Consider the following 21,707-nt stretch of genomic DNA (forward strand, 5'->3'; position numbering starts at 1 on the left):
AAATGGAGGTAAGAATATGCTAGACATGTCTTATGCCCCCGCTGCCACCGTGAATGAAGCTAAAAATAGCAACATGGAGACATTCCAGAGAGATGCCCACCCATCACTGATTCAACATTGCTTATGCCAATCTGTGTGTATGTGTAAAAGTGAATGTATTCGGAGGAACTGTCAAAGCACTGTTGTGTGTAAGACTCAAGTCAGTCGCAGAGAGGAAGACATGAAGTGTGGATGAAAGACAGCGGAAAGGGATGCAAGAGAGAGAGAGAGGAAGCAGAGAGAAAGAGACAAAAATAAAGGGATATAAAGAAATTAATCAAAGTGAGACATAAAGAGGCATGAAACAGTGGGAAAGAGGAAAATAATATATACATAGATACAAACATACATATACATATATAGGAACAAGGTCCTGACCTATTAATAAACACACATGGTCCACATCAGATGTTGGAGAACCAGGACAGTCATAAGAAGTTACTAAGACAGATATAAGAAGTTACTAAAAAACTGATTCTTAGACAACAGGAGAAAACCAACATCTACTGGAATGCTACTGTGACAGAAAGCCCAGCAAGGGGATATCATCTCCATACTTAATCTATTCAAACTCAACATTAATGACTGAACATTCTAAAATGGGGTTAAAAACTGTTTCCACAACTGGAAAGTGAGAGGATTATTGAGGAGATTACCACTATAACTACCCAATACAATTTGTTGGTCAGCCAACAAGGTTGATCAGTGATCCGGAAGGCAAGATATAACTAGCTTCCTCCTTGGAAAACTAAAGCCACATTTCCAATTTATGGTAGTGTTTTGCTCGACTCACTCTTTTTTTGGTTTCCTGTTGTGGAAATTACTTTTTTTTGGTATCACCTCGGTCGAGCTGAGCCGATACTAAAACCTGACTTGAAAACACGCGAACCACTGATTGGAGGAAAGAATCATCACTCACGCAACACTAGACATCCTAGACATCCTGCACAAACCTGGCATTTTTAAATAGCCAAGCTACCATTAACAGCAAAGTGCAGATGTATCAAGAACACCATTGCTTCGATATCCTCTGTGGCATAGTGAGTGTGGTGGTTAAGTGAGTGAGAGAGAGCAAGAGAGTGACTGTGGATGTTAGCGGAGCAGAGGAAATAGGTTACAGTGAAGGTGTCATTGCAGTTGTAAATGTAAAGTGCATGTTTACAGTTTGTCAGTGAATAAAAGCTGAAGCATGTAAAGACCTAAGTAAAGCTCGCATGTGTTGCTTCCCAACTGCCGAAGAAGTGAAAGGGGTTTTTGCGTTGTTGCATTGAAGATGATGCCAGGCAATTTCATGCAGTGTCGCCCGCTTACACTGAGGGGGTATGTCAACTTTTGTTAAGTAGAAAAAAAGTACTGGTACCAAAAGCGAGTAGAGTCAAGTGGACCCATACCATGCAGTGGAAACACAGCATAAAAGGTGTAACAATCAAGAACAGTTCTTTGCTACTGAAGAAATGCAATGGGATATCCATAACTGAGACCATGGAGACTGCTAAACAAAGGTTCACAATGCTGGCAACCAGACTAAAGAAACTTGCAGAAGCACAGGCCAAAACGATAAATTATCTGATCTTTAAAAACTGTGCAATACCAGCTGCAATGCAGAAATATAGCAAGAGCAGACCCACCAAGAGCTGAAACTGAAGACTACAGGAAGAGCATTTGGGAGAAACAATCATCACATACTACTGATGCTCAGTGGGTAACAGATCTGACAGCAGACCACTACATTATCCCAGAGCAGGAACCAGTCACCATCATAGCAGCTGACATCCAATAACAGGCACATGAAGAATTGGATAGCATGAGGGCCTGTGCTGATTCACAACTGTTTCTTTTAGTAACACTTGATGGTGACTAGGGCTGTCCACAGCCAAGGAGGTTTTTGGTTGAAAAGAAGATTGCTTAAAAGCACTGTTTACAAGCTATGCAATAAAAACGGTGGTTTAATAATAACAATTCCTTCCTTGAACAATCAAGTACAGTTTAGATTGCTGACCATCAAATTAACAACCCATGCTACCCAAGTATCAGTGTGTCATGTTTTAGGTCTCATCAGATTACAGTCTGCCTACATTGTTTGATAGAGAGTGGACGATATGGCAACATACCCCAATGAGATTATAGATTTGTCAACTGCAGAGATTTATCTCTGGTGGTTATAAGCCATTACGGGCACTTTGTGCATACATGACCAGGGCTGTTCTATTGCAATATTGACACTTTTTTTTTGCATCTATGTGATGAATTGGCTTGATTTGTCAGGTATTCAATTCATTTAATTCTCAATTGACCATTATGTACTGTACTACATAATGATGTAGAATATATTTTATATGACAGACACTTTCATGTATTGTGTTATTGCTAGAGAAGCACTAAAGAAGAATCCGAAACACAAAATATAAAGGTTTTTGCTTTTTAAGATTTGAAGAGAACATTTAATTTTTTACAGTTACAATCCCATACACACTATCTGAAATTGACTTTTTTCTCTGTGGCACTGTGGCAGGCAGATTTACCACTCAGAAATTGTATAGGCCACTTCTGAAATGTATGCAATGAAGGATCATTTAATGTAAATAATGTTGTAATTCATTGTTCAATACATTTACACAAAAACATTACATACATGTTTGGATGCACAAAGGACCCATGTCTTTCAGCACATGACAATCACTCCACCTTACTTAACAACCAGGTATTTCAAAAGCTACATACGGACGACAAGAAACACAAAGTTTAGTCAGTGCTCAACACAAAACCCACAGTTCAACCACCAATGAATGGGTCTTTATCTAGGTTCAAATTTCCACAAGAGTCCATATCTCATCCAAAACCTCCTCTTTTGGATCCCAGCAAGCAAACAAAAATACTCAGTTTGAGTTTCAATACAAAAATTGGCACCGGAGTTACCTTCCATAGTCCAGCTGGTGCTGCTGGCAAGCAGTGCACTGGCTGTCACTCAGGACAAACTGGGCCTCTTCCACCAGTGAGCTTGGTTTGAAATGCCACCATAGATGTTCCCTGAGCTGCCTAGTGTGTGACGCAGGCGCTTCCCCGGATTGCCACAATACGCTAACTTTACTACATGTGTCTTTCCATTGTGGATTTTCCCTGCGAAAGTGGCCAATGGCCACCCGCCAATTTCATACCCTTCCTATACACAATTAATTTAATCAAACGAGAGCAGTTTCACACACTGTGGTTGAAATCTTGGTTGTGCACTTGTATATCAACCAAACAATCAATCTTTAGACCAAACAGGGTCAGTATTAGTAGTAGTAGTAGTATGGTCTACCTGTGTGGTAGAAGGAAAGAGCCTGCTAAACGTTATGTTATGGTTCATGGCTCATTGTTATTGTTGCAACCCAGCTGCTTCTGTGGTATTTGTGTACCAAGTACCAAATGCAGATAAGTTTTAATTATGTTTAGTCTTTCGCACTCTCACACTCTAAGAATAGCTGGGTAGTTGATGGCATGAAGGTCAGTAAAACATCAACATTAATCACAATACGCAGATAATTGTATCCACATTCTGGCATACAGAGGTGAGTACATCAGTAAAATGTCTCCTCCAGATAAACTGCTCAAAGAATATCTCGAAACAGCAGCAGAGAGGAAGAATGTTTGCATAGTGGGTAGAGGAGATACCTTGGAAAGCCAATCCCCTACACGGGAACATGGGCAGACAGAAGATGTGGCAAATAACCAAAAATCCTAGCAATGGTTACAAATGGTCAGACTAAAGGACAGCACCAGGACACAAGTTGACATTCAAAACAAGGTAAGCAGAACCACAATAGACAAGACCATTAGTTGCAGACTATGTAAACATGACACTGATAAAGTTCTGCACATAATATAAGGGTGTAAGATACAAGCAGGAACAACATCACACAACCAAATGCAAGACACAAACACAGGACAATTTGTCCCTAGTAAGGGCTGGACAATCAACACATATCACCGAAAGGGTGGCTAAGAATAACAGAGCTCAGATATGGGACTTTCACCACCAAACAAATTGTTCTACAACCAGTAAACATACTGCACAGAATCCTTAGACTCATAAGTCTATGGTAGAGAATCCAGACTTGAGAAGGACACATGCTGGCCTGGATGGGAAATTGTTTTCCATTCACCTTCTGTGAATGAATAAAGACAAAGAATGCACTAAAAGAGGCAACAAAAGAAACAAAATGGAGAATCAGGATGAATGCAGGTAAGGGGGCAGACCATTCATGTCAGTGTTTCCCTCTCCCCTGTTGAGAGATGAATGACACCCATTAGGAGTATTGGGAAGCTGTCTATTTTTGCTCCAATCATAGAAATAGAGTTTTGGTTGAGCTGGATGATGAACGACAAATAATACCAGTGATCCAGAAAAAAAACAGGCTGACTGAACAAATGGTGGTATCAACTGTTAATGCAAGTCTCCCACTGCCAAGACACAATACTTAGTTAAAGTCGCAACAAGAACTGGACACTGAAAACTTTTTGTAATGAACTCACAGATTACAAGGCAGATCCCCAGGTCCCATTTCAAAATATTTAATTTCGGGTATGCATACTCACGGGAAGTCTTTTCTTTTTGCTGGTGCCTTTTATTAAATCAAATTTGAGGCTTTTGATTAATATCTTACACTGCACTTTAATTTTTACTCTGCTGTTTGATCTTGTTGTGTCATTTTTTAAATTGTATTTAAATGTATTTTTTTGTATTGCCCTATGTTGCTTTTATGTTTTATGTAAAGCACTTTGAATTGCCTTGTGGTTGAAATGTGCTATACAAAAAAACTTTCCTTGCCTTGCCTTAACAAAGTAGAACTGACAAAATGTACGACCGTCAAAACTTTCCGTCAAATTTCCAAGTCCAACTTTTCTCAACACTTAGCAGCAATTGGCATTTCCAGCACCACTGTTTATTCCACTTCAACACCACACTAAGAAGAATACACTTAACACAAAGTGGGTTTCATCTTTAAGATCTCCATTAAATTGATATCTTAAATTCCACTGAAAATATCTTGTATCCAAGAATTCAATGAAAAAGGAATTGTGACATTAACAAATTTTAGACTGGAGATCATGCTCCTCCCATGTGAGGCCTCGCTCCTCCCTTCTCTCCTGCTGAAAAGGAAAGTGTTGCCTGGATCGTTGCATGGTGCTTCATTCTCCTGATCCAGGCTTGAAACACAGCAGGAGGTGTGTAATCCTACTTCAGGCGGACTATTCTAGTGTAATCTCCTGCTCACTCAGAGTACACACGTTACTTTTGACTGCTCTATTAAAGATTCAGACTGTCAGAGTCTGGCCATCTGTCATCTGCCTGTATGATTGTCTGTCATACTTTCAGACTCTCTTTCTGTTTGTCTTTCCACATACAACTCTGCCACCCTCTGTGTGTTCTTGCAAAGATCTTTGCGTGTGTCTATATGATATGTATGTGTGTAATTGAATGTGTGTGTGAGTATGTGTTTGTGTGAGCGAATATTTGAGCTCGATTGAAAATCGTTTTTGTTCACAGACGGCGATTCTGCAGCACCTTTGGGGAATACTCTGCTTTCTTTTCAACTGCTCTCCTTTTACTTCCTGTCTTTATTCCTAGCATGCAGTGCCGGAGACTCACTCAGATTCAATGGGTTATTTCAGCCAAGTAGCCAAAAACAATGAGGTAATCAACAATAACAAGCACAAAAAACAGCCTCTTGCCTTTGCCATCAATGTCTGGAGAAAGAATCAAAAAGGTCTGAGCACTAGTATGCAGTGACTGGCTGTAAAAGTAAAATCCGTATAAGAGTATGTGTGAGTAGAGAAGTGTTGAAACAGGCACATCAGTGATAAAAGCTTAATGCTGTGTTACATAGAAAACATCACATGATACCTCTCCAATAATGTAATCTTATACATGCTATTGACAAGAAGTGAGAGCGCAGACACATGAGAGAGCATGTGGTTAGAGATGAGATGTTGAGCTGATGACACTTAATTTCTTTCGATAGCCAATAAAGGGTAAAATGTTTCTTCTTCTCTGCCTGGAACTGCACATAAACGCAATCACTTTCTGTTCAAGATCATTGTAGCCCGTGACTTGTAAGGGACATTTAATGGGAGTATTGTCGTCCTTAGTTCACGGTAAATAAAGTCCTTACTTTAAAACAGCTAAAAGAATCATTACTAGAACAATTCATTAAGAATGGCTGTGGTTTTATTGCCCAAACATCTGCTCAAACATGACAGAATAACATTTGTTGAATTCGTATGAATTAAAGCTGGAAAAACTAATGAAATGAACTTTTTTAGGATCAGGACATTTGCCCTGTTCCATATCACCTTCTGCAGCAATCACACCTGACAACAAACACACCTGAGTATGCTCGCAGGGATTTTGTTAAGAGAGGGACAGTGCATACTGTAAAATGGGAAAATAAAAGGGAAGTTAAAAGATCACTGTCACAGTCTAATGGTTCTGCGTTTATTCAGTGGCTGCAATATAGCACAAACACAGACTACATCTTCAGGAAAACTCCTCCATAAAGATTTTGTTAAGAAGAACGTAGGATTGGATCTCTTATTCTGTCTGGGCACAAAGCAACAACAGAGACAGAGAGACAGAGGCTGAGGTAAAGTTCAGGTATAACTACTGTATCTTGATTCTTTACTTTGTGTCTTCCTGTGGATTTACAATGCCTTTCATAGCCTTCTCTTATGCCTTTTCTATCCTCTCTCCTTCCTCCCTCCCTCTCCCGCTCTCACCCTAAGTGGCCAGTTGTCAAAGTCAGCTGAAGCCCAGTTAATGAAGAGGTAGATTTATTAGCGAGACATCTGTGGAATAGGCGAGGGGGAGTGGAACCCACAGAAGCCACATACAGCCAAATACAGCCACTAAGCGTGCATACCAAAAAAGAGAGGGAGAAGAGAAAAAGGACAAATGGGATAAAGAACGAAGGGAGAAGAGCAAGATAAAAAAGATAGAACTAAAGAAATAAAGCAGAATCCACAAAGCAGACAGAAGAGAGGTAGAAAGCACTGAATCAGAGAGGAAGGGGGAGAGGCAGCTTCCCTTTTTCCCTTTTATCCTCTCTCCAGCAGTGGCTACAGAACAAGCTCTTACCGTCTGTTGAAGGTCTGGGATTCCAATGCGGATGACCACGGTGTTGCCTGTCGGCTCCTCCATGGGTGCTCTTGCACTGTGGCTCCGCTCTGCACCGGGACGGAAAGCCGGAACACCGGCAGGAATGGGAACGCCGCTGTCCTCTTCCCGGGAGCTGCCGCTGTCAGTGCTGGCCCCCTGGCTGCCGTTTGCTGCGTGTGTGTAAGGGTGTGTGTGTGTGTGTGTGTGAGTGTGTGTGAGTGTGCCGCTGCTGCTGCTGGTCCTGCTGTGGAGGGCTGGGTGGCTCATGTTTGCCGGCTGCCGGACGCAGAGGCATGCTCCGTGTTAGGGGCTCGTTCTATGTCTCTCTCTCTCTCCAGACACACACACACAAGCACACACACACACACACACCGATGGCTCTCGCTCACACTACACACACACACCGCTTGCACTGTGCATCACTCGCCTGGGAAAGGAAAAAGAGGGAGGGGAGAGAGGCAGGGAAGAAGGGTGGCAGAGAGGGAATGGGCAAAAAGGAGGGGGTAATAAGAGATTACAGAGAGATGATGGGTAAAAACAAAGACAGAAGATCAGTACCTGGGGAACTTAAATATAGATACATTAAACTAAGAAGAGATGCAGATATTTAAAGAATTACATTCATAAAATTTATATCCGAATGCAATTAGTAAAAAACGAAGCACATCTACTCTTTAAATGGAACAAAATAGATAAAACAAAAACAGAAGACAACAAGCAGAATGGAGGGAGGGGATTGCTCAATCTCCACTAGCACATCAAAATTAACTCTACACATGTTGATGTTACAATGGTCATAGTGTGACATTGTTACATTGTTTCTGTCACACACTGTTGCTCTTTCTGTGACACTGTGGTGACATGTGGACGGGGGGTGGGGGGGGGTGTTTGTTCAGATCAATGTTGGGCAGGCTTTGGCCTTCATGCTTCACTTTATCTGTGGGGGGTGTTGCTGATCAAATGGCTCCCTGGTAAACACAGGGACACATAACCATAAAAGAAGGGTCATTCTCATAGGGGGTGCTGTTTCCATTTACTGTTTTCTCATGCAAGTCCTGAGACTGGGACTGTGATTAAGGGCTAAACAAATAATGTTGTTTCACCTTGATTTTCAATCTAAATGCGCTGAATCTGAAAGCGATTTCATAGTCTGTGACTGTCGTGTTTTGTGAAGAAACGTGTTGTTTTTACGCTGACCAACCAACACGCTTAAGGTATTGGCTTCTTCAGTTCTTGCTGTCATATTCAATTGAACTCAGAACTCAAGATAACAGCGAAAATGCTCATAAGAGGAGGTTAGTACATAACCTTTGTGTGGTGCATAAGACCCAAGTGAGCTTTTCATGCAAGGGAAATGTGCGATGAAACATTTGTGGCAGGTCAGTTAATTATTAATTGTGATCTTATGTCAGTGTTCCATGCTGCTCCATTGTGTTCTCAGTGCCATCATCATTCAAGCAGACCCGACAGCCCCAAGACAGCATTTTTTCATTGGGTGGAATTTACGCAAGTGCTTCAGGGAGAATACAAGCAATGAAAGCTCTGAAGCTACTGTTACACAAGATAATTTTGGCATTTGAGCTGACACACACACACACACACATGCTAATGCGCACACATATATACATACACAGGACTCCTACAATAAAAACAGGCTGCAGAAATATTTACACATATCAACACATCAACATTCTTCTACACTGTGTCTTCTGCACAGATGATTTATGAAGAGAAAGTACTCTTTGGTAGCACAATTCACATAGATATTTTTTTATTTTATATACTTAAGGTAAATGTACTAAAGTGGCAGGTTAGTGGAGAGAGCAAGATTAAAGGCCAACATCACATACACTCTTCCAATCATCGGCCTTCTGAACTGTATTGTAAAAGATGGCCAAGAGAAGACATGGAAGCTGCACTAACACACTAAATGTATAGTTGCTTTTGCAACATGCAATTAACAGATTAGATTAACTAAGTAATCAAGTTAACTTCCTCTTGTAAAGTTTCAGTGTGTCTTCTTGGATTTCCTGTAATGATCCTTTTAGCCAAAAAAAAAAGGCTAAAACTGTGCTAATTTGGAAGCATGAGGTAAATACAAGTTATTAGTGAATATATTTGGCTCACAAAATGAAACCCCATCACATGGTTGAAAGAAAAAGTTGACTTTGAAGTCACACATTTTCTTTTTGTACAGTAGGCTGCATGTTACACTAGCAGAAGGTGCACTGTGTGTATTTCCCTGCACTACAGAGGCTTGCATCTGAGTGCTCTGCCACTCCTGGACACTCTACAGTATGTAATCCCATTAGCACTGGAGAAAGAGCATGGCAAGTAGCCCTAATACATTAGAGGATTTAGCAGATCACTCTACCTGTATATGACTTCGTCCTGCCCGGTCTTTAGGGCAAGGAAAATTGATAACTCTTACACAGACCTAGTAGTGTAGCTCAATATTCACATTTTATAAAGCAATTCTGTGGCCTTACAATACTGGCCTCCATGTACTATGAAACTGACACAATTGACAACCAACATCTCCCAACAAATAACAAAACATTTAGTTAATAGTTTCAATCTCAAGGGACTTCCTGAAGGTTAAATAAAAAAAACATACTACTACCACTACTTTTGTGTTGTGTATTTGTTAATATCAGTAGCCAGAATGCAACACATTTGAGGTAATTTTTCAGAATGACTAATATCTAGAATCATTTACTGCATAATAAATAACAACAGATCACACAATTAGAAGGATTAAGCTCTGGGAATGTGGCAAAGGGACCTAAGATGGCTTGCCAATAAGCAATAATGATTCCCCTAGATAGCTGAGGCAGGGCCAGGGAGGGATTTCATCCTACTTGCATCATACAAAGATAAACTATGTGGGCAACAGCACTTGAAGAGATTTACATAGATACAGGGAACAAGTTATCTGGCTGGACAAATGGCAAGAGAAAAAGACAGGGAACAAAGCATTTGGAGTTTATAAGTAGCACACTACTTTTATTTAACTTGATTAAACCGCTTTCCAGCTTGATTTTCGCCAGTGCAGTTCACAGATTTTTACAGTATATTCTGTCAGATCTGAAATTAAAAGATCAAATGAACACATCTCTGGGATATGTATGAGTGTGTTACTTTACAACTAGAGCTGAAATGATTGGTCAACTTATTTAACAGGATTAGTGGGGCAGAAAATGTATTTGCAACAATTTTGATCATCGTTTATTGTTCCAAGCAAAAATACCAAACATTCACTGGCTCTAGCTTCACCAAAGTTTGAGGACTTATTGCTTTTTCTGTGATAATCTTTGAAAATTGAATACTTTGAGGACCATGGGTCAGAGAAAAGAAGCTATTTGAAAACATCACATTGGGCCATTGTAAAATGCCAAGACTATTTGGAACCATTTAATTGGATTAAAAAAAGAGATACATTGTACATTGCAGCCCTACTTACAATGTTATGTTTAGTACAGTATACTATCTGAGCAATCTTTACAGACACACTTTCATATGGAATATATATATATATATACACACACACACACACACACACACACACACACACGTGTTTAATTCCATGCTATTCTTGTGAAATCAGCATTGAATATGCTCAGTAGTTGGCACTGGTTCAACCACTTAATAGAATAGTTGGACCTTGAATCTGGCCAGAAAATTACATTGCATATCTAGGACTGAATAATAATTCAATATAATTATTTATTATATTTCCCTATAATTGCAAAGTGACAAAAATCCCCTCCACCTCGAATAATGTGTATAGTATAATATGATGAAATCTTATACCTGGATCCAGACTTGGCTAACTTAAAAACATTTGGTAGCTAGAAGTGTACCTATAGGTGTAACACTGCAGTCCAAATACTCCAATTGCTTGGGAACATTAAGAGAGTGGACTAGAATTATAAGGAGGCTAGCTCCCCTGCCTCAGATAACAGTTACTGACTCTTCTCTCTTTCAGATCTCAGATCTCTTTCTCCCCATCCCCTCTCACCCCATCTCTTGCTCTCCAGCCCAGTAAAAACAAAGTGAATAATTCATGACCATACAGAGCAGCGTGTGCATGGATCCAGTGCAATGTATGCGTGAATTTGAAACATCCGCTAGATTTTAACAGTGCTTGCCATACAGCTGTCCATGAGAACATTCACAAACACAACCGAAATCCTCTGCCAGTCATTAGCCAGCCCTACCTGCCCCCCTCTTTTCCACACAGGAAATAAAGGAGGATCGGGCAGAAGTAGGGAGGAAGATAAAGGTAAGCAGTTGGCTGAGGAAGCATGAAGCAGAAATGGTCAGAGAGGATGTGTCTGAGACAGTCAGCAGGCCAAGAAAAAAGTAGGGAGAAAGGGAGCGTGGAAGAAAAAGGGAGGGCAGCAGAGTGACAAGTGAAAAGGAAAGTGGGAGAGTCAGAGAGAGGGAGGGAGAGCATTACATACAGCCAGCTTTGACAAACCAGCAACATAGCCCATGGCCTGGAGTAAATGTGATAACTGTTCACAGACCCCATCAGAGTCTGCTTCATGCTCCTCAACACCTGGTAAAGCAAATGTCATGGCCACTCACAAACTGAAGTCACCCGGGGCCACGTTTATTCACACACACACACACACACACACACACACACACACACACTTTATCTCTCTGTCCCGTTTTCATTCATTTCATCTTCCCTTGATACCTCCCTCTCTCTCTTAGTGAATTTGAATGAAGGTAATTCATTGGTAAGGCTGAGAAGCATCAAACAAAAAGGGACAATGTGGTTTTGCCTGTCTGTTCTACAGGTCCTACCAGCGTGAGAAATGTGATACCACGATTCATGGAATTGAATTTGAATTTGTATCTAATTGGAAATGTTTTGACACCCTAAAACCAGAAACGTCTGAAAGGAGGCATCATCAACCTCTGTGCGTGTTTGTCTGTATATGTTCGAGTAAAGACATGGTTTATTACAGTAGGTTCCCTCTCTCTCTCTCACACAAACGCATACACAGCCAGCTCACCCAGATTAGCCACTCACTGTAAACAAAACACTGCCTGACCCATCCAGAGCCCCGGGCCACATGCTGAGGCCCCATATGGAAAATTGGCCATGCGCTAAAAGCTTTTGGAATCAATACTGTACAGTAGCTGCACCACATCCCAAAGCCACTGTCTCTATCCAGTTCGCATGGGCTGACACAGCAAGCAGATGTGCCCCTCCTTCTCTTTCTCTCTCTCTCGCTCTCTCTCTCTCTCACACACACACACACACACACACACACACACACACACACACACACAGCTGATATACATGAGAACTACAGTGAAATTCCTAGGCTCACAGCAGTGTAATCATAATGGTATGCCATTTATGAGTTATAATATCAATATCTGTTTTGATTTTGTTGGTAGAGTAGAAATCCTGCTTGGCAAGTTCCTTCAGTATGGCTTTTCAATCCGTCACCCCTGCAGCCAGGCCAGGAAATGTGACATACTGACAGAGAGAAACATTTAAATGTTATGGAAAACCTTTTGCATCTCATTTTTGCCTATACTGCAAAGAGTACATCTGAGGACATGGCTATTTCTAAGCTCTGTCAGAAAATAGAGTGTTGGAAATGCATCACTGGAGGTGATGGGACAATTTTAACGCACTTTTGTGGTACCACATTGTGTTACAAACAACAACAGAGACACATGCATACAGTTCTATTAATATGCAAAATGAAACAAGAAACAGTGTAAGAAACAAAGCTGACAAAATGAGACTGAGGTGTGAGGTAAACAATGTTGTCCTAGACATTCTTGAGGACTTCTGACAAATAATAATCAGAGAGGGTGTCCATCAAAGATCTAACACAAGTTGGGTGTACATTTTATGGCTACAATATATTTGCAGAGGAATACAGAAAAAAAAAGAAAAAAAACTTTCGAAAGAATAAAATCTTGTGTACAAAAATCCAATTCCACCCAGCATCCTCACTAATTTTTCTCCACCTATCTTTCCTGTTACTGCTTCCTCTTGTTCTTACACAATTCCTTCTTGCACGATCTGTCTGTTTATGAATTCTCTCTCTATGACCACAGAAAGTTCTGGAAGTACATTATATGTTTATCTCTGTTTTTTCTAGGGTTGCTGCTGGAGTGGCAGTTGGTTCTTTGATGCAGCCTCCCTATTAATAATCAATGGGGCTCTCCAGAGAGAACTTCATAAAGCCTGCCAGCCAATTAAGACCTGGCGACAGTATATTTGTAGGGATGCACTGCATTATCTCTCCACAAACCACCACAGCTCTTAAAAGGCAGGTTGGCGAGGTCAAGGATGTCACTGCGCGAGGCTGAACTTAATGCTATCAAATATATGCTACACTGTGCCTTTTAGCACACAATACTGCCACAATGCTTAATGCAGTTTCAACCTGTTCTCATTCCCATTTTTTCCCCCATTTGGACATACACAATAAGAAACTAACTTCCGCTTTTCCTTACTATATATATATTGACTTATACTGATTCAATGTTTAAAACAAAGTAACTCGTATACACTACTAAAAATGGGAATACCAGAGGTTTGGAACTATTCACAATCAGCATTTTCTAAATATATTACAAGGTATAGGTGGCATTAGTTAAGTATATGAAGGTGTTTTATTTAGCAGTGAAATCAAATAACCCATGTTAGTTTAAACATGAATATATATGAAATGTTAAGAAAAAATGAAAAGGCTAAATTAAGGGAATTGGGATTGTAATTAAGAGCATTACCCAGACTAGGGCTGCTGGATGCTAAATATTTAGATATCACCACATTTCCCAATCAAACATCTCAGAAGGCCATTAGAAGCTGTCACGCAGCAGCCTCCAGCTAGGCTAACTGCCAGCAAACCTCCTCCTGCAATGAGCCAACCGTACATGTTGAGGTGGACCTAATGGCTTAAGTTATAGAAAAGTAATATCTAAGGGTGCATTCACACTGCATTTCTACCATAAATAAGTGTAATGTAATAGCAGGTGCTTCCCAATAGCCACCAAAGACAAAACCCTTGCTATGACATCACTAATAAGTGTGTGCAACACACTTGAAAAGCTCAACCCATACAAAGAAGTACCGCAGCAGAGCAGTTTGTGATTTGGTGATCATTCCCCTGCTGAAATAACAAAAAAATATTACTATCCTAAAAGCTACCTTAAAGTCAAAACAAGAGTAGAGATATGTATTGTCTCCTGATTTATGTAAGCAAAGACACATCTAATTAGTGGAGTATGTAAACTGTCAAACAAAGTGTCTTTTGTCAAAAGCAACCATAAGAAAAAGAGGTACACACTACTATCATACATTACATGATGCATATGATTATAGGCATCATACACAATCATACACCACATAGGTGTGTTACATATGTTCATGTATGTGTTATTAATGTGTACTAGATGGACAGATCAGGATGGATTAGCAAGTAATTAATCATACAAAACTGCCAAAAGGTAGACCTTTTTTCTTATTTTTTGCTCATGGACAGTGAGATAATGTTTGGTTAATGCCATATTAATGAATTCTATTTAAAAAATGGTACACACTGTAGATAGAATTTCCACTTTCACAGAGAAAGTGCAATATGTACTGCTGGATAAAAGGCAATACCACAGCTTTTTTAATCTGAATGTTCATGTAGGTATTGCAGTTAGTGAAGGAAGTAACTTCCCTTTCTACCAGAATGTCCCTTCCCTGTTATTTTCATATACACCCTGTCAGAGAATGAAGTTGCTGATTCAACAGCATGGCTGTGGAGTAATCTTGATGAATTCCTGAAGAAGAAGATATACTGTGTTAATCCCGCAAGGGGAAATTCATTGAAGTAGTCATAGTGAAAAAAATTTATTTAATAAAAAGTCATCATAGAAACTCTGCAATCTGCTGAGCCTGAAAACAATTACCTGGCTTAAGTGATATACATTTTGTAACAGTACAAATTATGGCCAACAATCAGCTAAATAACTTAATGCACAATAAGCATTTACTGTATCTGTGACATGTGAGACACTGCTGACCACTGATGACTGATATTCATGATGGAATTGTAACGGAGGGAGGTTTATATGGATGTGTCTTTCGCAACTCAAAATATTTGCCTCCAAATACAATGTGACGCTATGGCCTGGCATCCTCCCTTGATACAGTCATAAATATTTCACACTGTTTACTCCATTGCTACCCTTAAACCCCCACAGCATTCTATCTTTGTGTATGCTTGTATACACCCTTATCCATGCAAAATTAAGAAAGAAATCGCAGTGGTTATTATAAGGGGAAATTAACATTGAGAAGGATGGAAACAAGAAAAGTGTTTTTCCTAATTCATTATAGGGAAAAAATGAAGAACAGACTGATGGTAAGACACTATTAATTAGCACGTAAAGATCAACCCATTTGATCCAACCAGGGATATAAGCCCTTACTAAGGCATCTACTCCTAAGCTTTTATGACTATTGATCTGCATCTGTCATCTGTGAGAGAAAAATACTGTATGTGGGTCAAAATCCAGTCCAGTGGCAGATTGACATATCAGACTGGAGCTCTGATCTGGAACGGCATGCAAAGTGAAACATCACTCAAAAAATCTGAATGTGGCGTGCGTGTGTGTGTGTGTGTGTCAGGAGTATTGAAATCTACAAATAATAGATAACCCATACATATTGACTATTTCCACCAACTTGCACAGTTTGTTTAGTCTTGGCAGTTAAAAAGGAGCACATATTGAATGACTGAGCAAATACAGAGGAAAACACACTCTGATTAATGTGTCGCTAGGCAACCCCCTGATCTCGCAAGAACACAAAATCTTGTCTGGGACTGTACCAAACAAAAACACACATCAATAAAAAAAATAGTTGCTAATTCATGCTACAAATCTGAATGGAAAAGGAAATGAAATGAAGGGCCAATGCTACATTTGAATGACCTCCCCAAAGGCAGGCAGGCAGGCAGGCAATAATTTCATTGGCTGTGCTTATAACAGTCCGGCGACAGCCACAGATACCGGATTTTTTGTTTCATTTTTGTGTCAGAGCATTTTCATTTATTAACTGCTGTTGTGATGTAAAGAGAATTTCAACAAATATAACTAGAAATGCTTCTGAAATAAATTGCCTACCCCAGCTTTAACCCTCAACTCCTGCAGTGGGGCTGCCTAAAGGGCAACAGATAACCCTTGATGAGCTGGGCACTTGCCAAGTGCAAACGTGTGGATGTGAAAAGCACTGCTGAACACGTGCATACGAATTTTCACTTGGTAAATTTGAGCTAAAAATGTATGGATGTGGCCTTGTACATAAAAAATGTAAACAAACAACACTCATTAGAGAGAGGTCTTTGCTGCAGGATTCTCAAGTACTTTTAAGTCTCTACAGATGCATTATTCAGTCTTTGCAGCAGCCCCTTTTTCCACTTTTCTTCCTCCATGTCATCTTCACTGATATAAAACCGATAAAGGTTGGAAGGAAACACTGTGTTTCAGCTCCAACCCATCCCCATCACTGTGAGTAATGGGAAGAGAATGGAAAGGGTAGATAATAACAGCTACACATTACTAAAGGGCACTTTGTAACCAGATAAGGCTGCCTGCTGCAAAAGTCTTAGTTGCATATCCTGAATTAATGAACCAGATTTCATTAAATTATTTGATAACATTTGTGAATTAACAAATAATGATTTGCTATATTGCATTCTATTATTGCAGAGTAGATATTGTAGAAAACAAGCATGAGAGGGCTTTTTGAGTGCTTAGGAGGTGACATTGTTGCAACAAATGAAACTATATCGACGCTAAAACTCAACATGCCAACACTACAGTGTTATTTTAGCACAGCTTTGTCATACTAAAACTACTGCTGAATACAACAGTCCACCAGTCTCACGCTGATTGATCCATGTTTGACTTCCACTGTACTGGCTGATGTATTGGCAGCATTTAAATCTCGATGTAGGCGCTGTGCTGTCATTCCTAAAATGTTCTTTTGTTGTGTGAGGCATCTCCCTGAACAGATTTGAACTCTGGATTTAAGGGTGGTGAATGCTTCCTACAAGTTTCTCTACTGAGTGATGAATATGATCAACTCCACATTCATAACCTAACATGCCTGAAACCCTGCGATGTTTCTAGGGCTTCCATCAGTTGCCTGATGTAACACAATTAATTTGCATACAAATAGATGCCAGTGACATCAAGAGGATGTAAAAGGAGGAAGTGAATTACACTTTGCAATGCTGTGTTGATTGGTGTATGAAAAAATGGAATAGTATTTAATGTGAGCCTCTTCACATTTATGCAAACAAGATGTGGCATTTATATGCTCAAGATCTTAAGGCGTCATTAAAAGAGATGGCAAAACAATGGTGCACAGATGTTATCAAGACATCATTTGAAAGTGACAGCCCTTCACTGAACCCAGAGTTTGTTCATAGATAGGGCCTCAATCTCTCTTTAATTGTGTAGCCTTGTCTGTCAATGACTTGCCAGTATACATACTATTTGATATGCCTCCTGCAATTATGCATTTCCCCGGATAACATGAAACAGAGATATCTAAATATTTCCGTGCACCCAGTTCAGCTGAATAATGAAACATTAGACATTAAAAAAGGTACTGGTAGCAGCCATAAAAAGCTGGATTAGAACATCCTTACTGTATTTACAACCATGAAATGTTGTAAATGTTTTTTTTCATTCTTTACCAACAGGACATTTACTGTCACTTATACTAATGCCAAGGTTTTACGTTGGTTTTGATATTTGCTGTCTAGATGCTTTCGACATGAAGCTGTGCTAGCCAAACAGATTTTCATGTTGTTTTTGTTCAGTGTTCTATGTAGACTGAAATGCTCACAATAATTTGTACAGGAGTCCATGCCCTATTACCTTTGGGCTAGTTACTGTAAACATTCTCAGTTTGGTTTGTCCCTGCTGTACTGAATGTTATAAAACAGTTTGCAAAAGCACAATTTGTTATAATAACTACCAGAATTTTTATTTGCTTGAGAAATCATTTCAAGCATAGATTTTAACTGCTATGTTCAGTTCTTTTATTCCTTGAACTCCATATTGATTTGTTTAAAGTCTTTATCCTTTTCAGCTTCATCAAGCATTAGGAAAATGTTTCCTGAACCTGCATTTCCAGCATGTGGATTAGCAAACCTCTTCTCTGAGAGGCATCATCGATTCTGAAAAGCTATTTCCCTCCTCTGCCACTGCACACCAACATTACCTGGTGCAGAGAGTATATTAAAGGGCACGACTGGAAGTTAACTCGCAGAGCCTTTTCTCATCTGTTAGCTCCGCAGTGCTGCTCTGGTCCTTTCATATTATTTCTTTATTGGGTGTTCAGATGTCCACAGTGATTTTCTTCATTGTCCTACCTCATCAACAAACACTTACTTTAAGAATTATAAACAATACTTAATACAGGACTAATCAAATGTGCTACCCCTGGCATACAGGTAAATCAGTCAAATCCCTGCTTTAAGTTTGAGGTGATATACACCTCCGATGAAAATGAAGGCCTTCAACACAAAATTAGATTATCAACTTTCAACAAACTACCTTCTACAGAAATGAACCACACCAACGGAATATTTGAGTATTTGGGCATTTGAAATGAATATTTTGTTGAATATTTTCAGGTGTGGTAATGAAAAGATATCTGTGTGCAAATATGGAATCTCTTCTGTGTCTGACAGCAGTTTGTTCTGTTTGTGTTTGCAACATGCAGCTATAATTACAGTAAAGGAGAATCTGTTAAATTCTATTTACATAATAACTCCCATTCCACTTCTCCTGATATTATCACAGCATGGGACAGCTCTCTCGCTCACACACACGAACACGCGCAAACACACACACGGAATGACATTTTTTGCATTTCTTACTCAAACTCTCACATCACACTCATGAGTTAAGCATAAAATATTATGGCATGGTCAAGCATACTAGAGAATTTTGAAATTATTACACAAATACATATGTAGCACACAAAAATTTAGAAAACACATGGGTAAAAGGCTTAGTATGATGTTTTGCTCGCTTTTTGTCCATTTTGTACAGTGTTTAAAATGAATAAATTTTATTTGTGCAGTGCATCCAGTTTTTTTACAATATTCTGTTGGGTTTTCTTTTAAGTAAGTTCTCAAACATTTTAAAGAAGCAGTAATGTTTGATAACCTCTTTTCAGTTACAAGTTAATAATTAAAATATATTAGTAGTAGTATTTCTGAATATTTGGCTTGTGAAGAAAAAGTCATAGCCTATTAGTGTAAAAGAAATACCTAACATTGGAAACTTGAAGATACCACTTTAAGCTGTAGAAACTTCTTGATGGATACAAGCTTGATAATCAATAGATTAATCAATAAGGAAAATAATAATTTCTTGAAGCCCTACAAGATTGATTATGTTGCTCTTGTTGAGTTAAAACAGCACATCTAGGCTATATGCATTTATATAGCTATATATACAGTCTATATCATACCGTATCTATATTTCATGTTGATGGATGTCATTACACAATGTAAAAGAGGAACAATATATATATGAAAACTCAGAGAAACTTTGAGCTTCTTATGTATGTCTAATGTGATTGCTATTCACTTTGAAATGTCCAAACAGTTGAAATAATTTGAGTTTCAAATTTTGTGTCATCATTCTATCACAGTTCTGCTGCTGATCATGTGTAGAAGATTTTACAGACAAATCAGATATAAACACCATCACCTAGATTAGCTAATTATCAAAGTGAGCATGCCACTGTTCTGTGTTACATCAGACACACAGACAAGCACACACACTCAGCCATAAACTTAAATCCACCTGCAACTGTTTTCATGGCTTAGTCAAAAACTAAACTTTTCCCAGCATTGTAATTTTTCACTAAAAGTCTGTGAAAAAAAATATGTGGTTCTCTTTATCCTCACAATACCCACCCCCACCCCACATCTCTTTTTTTTTTCTCATCCCCTCCCACCCAAATTCATCTGTTGTCGATGTGTCGTGACTGTCTGCCAAGTGCAGTAATTACAGTACAGCAGTAGGGGATGAGCAATAGAGAGAGAAGCAGCATATCAAACATGACTGCACAGGACAACGGGTGGAAAAACTAATTCTCAGAACTACAGGCTACCGCATACCACAGAGCACCAGACCAACAACTTTTACGGTCTTCATTTCTCCTAATAAATTTACTTAGAGTTTATAAATATCACACAGCTATTCAATCGGTTTTTATAACATATTGTACATCGTATTAAATGAGTCACAGGTTTAATATCTGAGCAGGCCACTCACACACATTTCCCAGCGCATACCTATTAGATGTAGTCCATTGATAAAAATATGAGCACTGTGAGACACCTAGTGATTCCAGACTCCTACATGCCACTTGATGACTAAAAATGCTGAGATTTCATGACTCACACAAACTCACTCTCACACAAACACACACACAGACTTGTTGATGTATTGCCTATTACACTGCAATGACAGTACTGGCAGTGGGCCCAGAGCAGTAGATAGTTTATGATGTTGGGAATAATAGTCGCGGTTAAAAATAACTTTATTATCAAATGCACCTCAGAGACAACAGTGACGTAGGCAAAGGGGGCAGACTCTCTGACAAGAGACGACAGAGAGCACACGCTACTCAGACAGCGTGGGCTGGTCTGGGAGGGGTTACAACATAATGCACTGAATTGCCATGACATTTAACCAACTGTTGCTAAAATTACAGAGGAAACACAACCGACAATAAAGATGTCACGTAGAATACTGAGAGGAGGACACTATGGACGGTTAGGGCTACACAGTGATAGCATGGTTGCAGTTTTGCTGCATTAAGACATAACATGCCTCAAGAAAAATTACACAAACAACTATAAACACATTAATCTTTAATAATAAACATAAATATATAAATGGCGTTATTATGGGCAACAGCAAAACAATTTGTAACACTTTTCTTTTCTCCATGGTACTACAGACTGCAAGTCCCTCATGATTATTAGGAAGGATGGTCATTTATTGCATATACTGATGGTCATTCCCTAATGGATTGTCTACATTGGCTACATAGCACTGGACTAACCAAAGAGAGTTAATACTAAACAAGACTCCTTGCCAGTGGCTAACAAAAAGGCAGGAATGAGTTTTGTAGAAGTGGTTAATAATAATTATAGCAAAAATATACTGGATGTATACTGAGGATATGAATGGATACCTTGAGACTTGGATTATACTGCATGAGTGCACTGATAAGATTTCAGGTGAGCAGTCTGACTGTACTAATCCTAAATGTTTAATGTAAAAATGAAAGGAAAGAGAGGCAGAGACCTGTAGGTGCAGCAATATAAAATTATTGGGTAAGATTACATTATGTTACTCATATTCCCATTCTTTAATCATATGTGACAATTCCTGAAGGATGCAATATGACTTAAAACTAGAACAAACACACACACAAAACTACTGCACAAAT

General features: G+C 39.3%; 1 protein-coding gene across 1 annotated transcript in view; it reads right to left on the reverse strand.

The window, feature by feature from the left end:
• The window catches only part of shank3a (SH3 and multiple ankyrin repeat domains 3a), a 222,883-nt gene that overhangs the window by 160,702 nt on the left and 40,474 nt on the right, over nucleotides 1-21,707 (reverse strand). The window contains 2 exon segments of the mRNA XM_038705701.1: nucleotides 7,157-7,378; nucleotides 7,380-7,604. Coding sequence (XP_038561629.1) covers nucleotides 7,157-7,378; nucleotides 7,380-7,472 — 315 coding nt within the window. The 5' untranslated portion in view covers nucleotides 7,473-7,604.

This window comes from Micropterus salmoides, unplaced genomic scaffold (genome assembly GCF_014851395.1).
Source record: "Micropterus salmoides isolate LMB-PRFRI ecotype aquatic unplaced genomic scaffold, ASM1485139v1 Ms_hic_scaffold_8, whole genome shotgun sequence".
Lineage (NCBI taxonomy): Eukaryota > Metazoa > Chordata > Actinopteri > Centrarchiformes > Centrarchidae > Micropterus > Micropterus salmoides.